At 35.2% G+C, this 6,101-nt stretch overlaps 1 protein-coding gene across 6 annotated transcripts in view; it reads right to left on the bottom strand.

Annotated features, from left to right (window-relative positions):
* Positions 1-6,101, bottom strand: part of Nbn (nibrin) — a 39,564-nt gene that overhangs the window by 4,115 nt on the left and 29,348 nt on the right. For all 6 annotated transcript variants that reach the window (XM_005381759.2, XM_005381758.2, XM_013512756.1 and 3 more), the window contains 3 exons: positions 5,426-5,494; positions 4,311-4,469; positions 1,790-1,903 (listed from right to left, as the gene is read on the bottom strand). In XM_005381759.2, coding sequence (XP_005381816.1) covers positions 1,790-1,903; positions 4,311-4,469; positions 5,426-5,494 — 342 coding nt within the window. The remainder of the gene's footprint in view (positions 1-1,789; positions 1,904-4,310; positions 4,470-5,425; positions 5,495-6,101) is intronic.

Consider the following 6,101-nt stretch of genomic DNA (forward strand, 5'->3'; position numbering starts at 1 on the left):
TTTTTTGGTCTTTTTGAGATAGGGTCTCACTTTGCAGTTCAGGCTGGCCTTGAGCTCACTTCGTAGCCCAGGCTGGTCTCGAACTAGCAATGGTCCTCCTGCCTCAGCCTCCCGAGTGCTGGAATTACAGGTGTGTGCCACCAAGCCCGGCTCTAACCTTCATTTAAAATAACCTGTCTCTTGACCTTTTGGCTAAAATCAAGGGTAAATCTACTTTTCCCAGCTTAATATCTGATAGCTCCTCTATGAGGACAATACAGTACATGGATTTTTGGAAAGAGGGGATTGTTCCATTCATTCCACACACTGATCTACTAGTATAGTACTTCCAAGAGTGGCACAACCATCTCCCCACCTGCTCCAAAGTCCTGACTAAAAGATATTTCTGGAACTGCTGAAGTGTACACTATACATATGCTACAGCAAAATAAGGAGTCCTGAGACATTAGAAAGTACCCTAGTTAGCTTTTGCCCTGCTTTGCAGGTATCTGTAAATCATGAAAAACCTGAGTTTTCCTTTGATGCTAGGAGTATTATTAATATAAATGAAAACCCTAGATGGGGACTCTCATAAAAGAATAAGCCCAATAGGAGAAAAAGAACATGGAAGGAAATAGCAAACTTGCCTTCTTGATTCTGGCACTCGGTAAAGATTTTGAAACTGTATTTGAAGTTTATAACAACAGGCTGGTTGCAACTCATTCTGTTCCAAGTACAAGCTAACTGCCCTGGGAAATCCACAAAATTACAAGAGAAGATTTTAACTTAAAGTGAGAACTGGGATGTAGCTCAGTGTAGAGTGCTTGCCTAGCATGCTGGAAGTCCTAAGTTCCATCCCCAGCACCACCATCACCACACAAAACAAAAGAAAACCAAAGAAGAACCCACCCCACCAAATAACTAACACTTGCGAGGCTGAGGCAAAATGATCAGAGTGAGCTGGAGGTAGCCTGCAATACACAGTGAGACCCTGTCTCAAAAAATCAAATAAACATGATTTTTAAGTAGACTCAAGAAATGTTACAGTTTATGTTCCAAGGGAAACAGCTCACATTTAAAGACCTTAAAGCATAAACTTGGAAGTAAGATGCCATAAGAGCATGAAACCTCCCAAATGGTACAGCAGGTAGGGAATAAGATTTAGGAGAATGGACTTCCAGTAATGAAAAAAATTACAATAGGTTAAATTAAAACCTCACTGGATAAATGCAATACTAACCAGAGTTGAAGACATGTAGGAAATTAGAACACAATCTGAAGAAATTACCAAAAACACAATCATGGAGAAACAAAAGAGATAAGGAAAGTGAGAAAAATTTCACTTACGCCAAACTGGAATTCCAGAAACAGATAATAGAGAAAACAGGAAAGGGTAATCTTCAAATAAATAATGAGAAGTATTTAGAATTGACGAAAACACAATTCCTACACTGAGAAAGGCCAGTTCACTCACACAGTCTCACTTGACAGATCTGTAACATCTTCCATGTGATTATACAGCCATCCTTCTCATTTTCATTCTTTAGTTTCCTTTAAAATTTTTGTGGATTAATTCCCCCATCTCTTTAGGCATACACTTCTTTAACTAACAATATAAATCTAGAATTCTCTTGAACAAACGTTACGGAAAGGTATAGATTAATCTTTGTGTTCTGGAACTCCAAACTTTTCTGAACTAATGACCTTAGGTCACTTCTCATGAGTTTGGTTGTAAGAACAATTTGCTTTAAGGAAACCACAAAGAAGCAAAGTGCAATTCAAACAAGTGTGAGGCCTCACTTTTACTAACCTCCATTTCCTGTTTCAACCACTCTTCTAGTTCTGCATTCTTTCCAGCATGATAAGCTATTAGATCTGATCCTCCAATGATGTGTGGGAGTTTACCTGCTCCAGGAAATGTGACCTTTTGTGTAACGAAAGTAGGGAAATTAAACATATCAACAAATTAAGATGATCATTTAAAAAGCTAAGATTAAAAAACAAGGACTACAAATCATGCATAAGTGCCAAACACGTTATATCCCATAAATAAAAGAAGTAACTCTGGGTTAGATCCGTTTTTTGTCCTTTTCTTCTCTAGCTATTACTAGGTCAAGATTTACACGTCACTGACATTTATGCACTTAGGAGAATTTAAGTGTTTTACTTTGCAGTTTGTGTATGTGTGTATGTGTGTATGTATTTATTCATTCATTTATTTGAGACAGGGTCTCGCTATGCAGTTCAGGCTGGCCTTGAGCTCACTTTGTAGCCCAGGCTGGCCTTGAACATGCAAGGATCCTCCTACCCCAGCCTCCAGAGTGGTGGGATTACAGGCGTGAGCCACCACACCCAGCTAGTACTGATGAAAATTTAAGTGTTTTTCAAACTTTCCAGTTTACAAATCCTTTGCAGATGCTGAGATAGCAAAAGTTTATACTTTTAGCTGACATTTTAATTTTTTTACAAATAGGTACCAAAAAAAGGGTAACTTGTATGTAAAGATTTGTATCTAGCACTCTGGGAATAGCCTATTCAGGGAAGAAGTAATAAAACCTTAATGTGTATGGGACATACTTTTGAAATTTCGATATGTGAAGTGGAAAAAGAATTTCAAATTAGTTTTCAACATTAAGAAGTATTTTAAAAATACAGAAAGTTGGGCTGGGGATATATCTCGTTGGCATAAGCACCTGCCTGGCAAGCGCAAATTCCTGAGTTCAATTCCCGGTACCAAAAACCAAAACAATACAAAACAAAAAGAGCCATGTCTCTAATTTGGAAATTTAAAGATAAATTAAAATTCCCTTGAGACAATCTTAAATTTTTTTATACAAATTTTAGAATGAATGTCTTACATACCTTGAAAAAAAATTTCTAGATGAGAGTATCTACATTTTAAAAAAATTTAGGGCTGGGGGTGTAGCTCAGCGGCACAGTGCCTGCCTGGCAAACGTGAGGTCCTGAGGTTGAGTACCAGTTCCAAAACAAAAAAAAATTTTTTTTAAAAATCTTTTTAAACCATTTTCTACAAGTCTGTAGTACTTTATACTTCCTCAGTGCCAATGGTACTGTTGCTTTTTTTTGGTAATTTAACCAATAAAAACAGTATGTCTTTTGAACTCTGGTTTGTTTTAACAAAGACATTTTCTAACATTATTACACACGATGTAACAGTACAGTAAGGACAGTCTGCCATTTATGAGCCACAGATGTGAAGTACAAGAACAATGTTAAGAACGTATCACGGTGCCATGTAAGGGTGTCATGGTAGGCCGAAAACTAGTTTAACTGAGAAATAACAATAACAGTAAAAGTTCATAGTAGAGGGAAAAGCTATACCACCTCACAGTCATAGCAAAAATTTGTACATATCATTTTATGTTCAAAGTAATTTTCAAAAAAAACACCCAATTTGAAAATAGTAATTGTATTCTGATCAAATGCATAAGCAAAGGCTAGCTATTAATAGTAAATAGTAGTCTGGAGCAGGAAGTCAGTATCCCAGAGAAAACTAAAAAAACAAATACAGCTCAGTTGGAAATATACTTTTAGCTATACTGATAAAATAATATCCTAGCAATTCTAGCATTTCTTTAATGAGGAGGAACTCAGGTCTAACAGTAATGCTCAGAGTACAACGTACATTTTGTTTTATATACACATACAATTATACAATGCCAATAGTTTTCATTAGTAAATGTGCTGTTACTAATTTTTTTTTTGGAAATGGGAATCAAACTCAAGACCTCATGCTTGCCAAGCAGGTGCTGTGCCACTGACATATATCCCCAGCCAAATGTGCTATTACTTTAAACAAATCTTTTATCTTTATGAAGTCCTGAGCTAAAGAACTGTTAAGTCACAAATCAGTATCAGAAAAGAGAGGACCCTGTTATATGGCCTTAAACCCAATGCTTTGGGTGAAGGAAACCAGCTAAATGGCTACCTGTATGAAATTGAAGCTGGGCATGGTTACATTAGCCTGTAACCACAGCACTCGGGAGGCTGAGGCTGGAGGATCACTGCAAGTTTAAGGCCAGCCTGGGCTACATAGTGAGTTCAAAGCGAGCTTGAACTACATAGCGAGACCCGGTCTCAAAAAAAGAAAGAAAGAATTTAGTCTTGGCAAAATCTCTTTCATTCCAGATGTCCTATATATTCATTAACTGTCAGTTTCATGTCCTTCCTAGAATAATTTTTGGAAACCATTTTAAGCAAAAGAAATAGCATTGGTTTTCAACACACTTTTATTACTGTTCTGAGGCAAGGGTAGTTCTAAAACCATTTCAAACACTGCCCTCTTGTGATACAGCTACAGAAATACTCACCTTTTTGAATTTCTTGAAATTCTTTAGTGGACGACCATGATCATTATTCACCTCGCACAGATTTCTGCAAGTGGAATTATTAACCACCAGTGATCTAAATTCAGTCATTAACACTTTTGTAGGAAGCATCTCACTGTTGTCCTGAAGTTTGTCATTGTTCTTAAAGGGCGTTCAAATGGATAGATAAGGAGAAGAAAAGGAAAATTTTTCGTCATTTAGGGCTCTATTCAAAAAAAAAAAAAACAAAGTTCAAATACCTAAAACAAACAGTTACAAGGGTGTACTTCTAGTACATGAACTTTGTATTTGGAATCAAATCATATCTATTTCATAAAACTAGAAAATTCGTAACTCAAATGTTCCATATCTCTGAAAACATTCATAATATACTCATTAATAATAAAAGGCTAAAAGCCATTCAGTATAGTACTGTATTTTTAACACTGTAGCTTGGTCTAGTAAATATTATTCCAATATGTAGTTTATCTTCTTTATCATTCAATTACTCAAGATTCTTTGCTTGATGTCCTTTACTACCATCTAGTTGGGCACATATCAACATTGTTACAGCTGCTGAGGGCTCACCCTCTAATTCAGTAATATTGAACTGTGTAATTCATCAGGGAGTTGCTAACATTCTGAGATCAGTGTAGACTGGAAAAAAAGGGAAAAGCCAAAAGAAAATACTCACTTGATAGTGACAGAGTATAATTAGCACCTCAAGTAAAGTAATAATGGCCTAATTCTTGCACAGTTTACAATACTTCATATCCATTACTATATCTGACATAAACAACCAGACTGTTGGAAAAGCATCCACCTTATTTTATAAACAAAGAATCTGAGGTTCATAAATGTGAAAATGACGTGCTCAAAGTCACCAATCTATGCAGTAAGAGCGGGGGATTATACCCAGGCTTCTCTATACATTATTTTTACTGCATAATGATTATAATGTGACCAATCCATTCTTAGAAGAGGCACAGGAATGAAACAGACCAGAGTTATTAGCAAAGAAGCATTTAACAATAAAAATGACAGAAATTAATGAGGTGATCAGCCTTGTAAGTCCAATCTTTATAAAAATTTAATCAAATAAGTAAGAATTTCCTCACAGATGTTTCTTTAGTTGACCATAGTGATTCTTTCTTGATCTCACATTTCTTCCCAACTTCTCTTTCTTGCTAAAGAAATAAAATAAAAAACACTGTTTACAAGAGTTACTAATAACCAATGCATCTATGAAACTTGGATATTTATCCTCTGACCTAGATATCTAACTTTCTTAGAAACTCTCTTTCCTAAACAAATGATATAAAAAGATAAATGCAGAAAAAGATACTCCAGTAAAAAGTACAGGAATGAAGAATTAGAAGCCATCTAATTTCATATATTTATGTATTTAATATCTAACAATATGAAAAAACAGTATGAATTAAAAATGGCTACAAGATTCTAATAACCATGATTCAAGGTCTGGCAATGTAAGATTTAAAGAGAATATAAAATATAAAAATATTAATTATGATTGTCTGTGGAAGTAGGAGTATCAATAAACTGCTGCTCTATTTTCCTTTACCCATGAGTATTCACAAGGATTTTCAGATATATTTTATAATGATAAAAATAAAGAATTAAAATAATCCCAAATTGAAAAGGTTGATTAATCGTATCAGGGTCCATTTCCTAGTTGTAATATTATGCTATAGTTATTCAAGCTATCCTAGTAATTAGGGGAACTCAGATAAAGGGTACATGGGCTCTTCTCTGTATCAATTTTTTTTTTTTTTT

Source organism: Chinchilla lanigera, unplaced genomic scaffold, assembly GCF_000276665.1.
Source record: "Chinchilla lanigera isolate Chin_1 unplaced genomic scaffold, ChiLan1.0 scaffold00016, whole genome shotgun sequence".
In the NCBI taxonomy this organism is placed as follows: domain Eukaryota; kingdom Metazoa; phylum Chordata; class Mammalia; order Rodentia; family Chinchillidae; genus Chinchilla; species Chinchilla lanigera.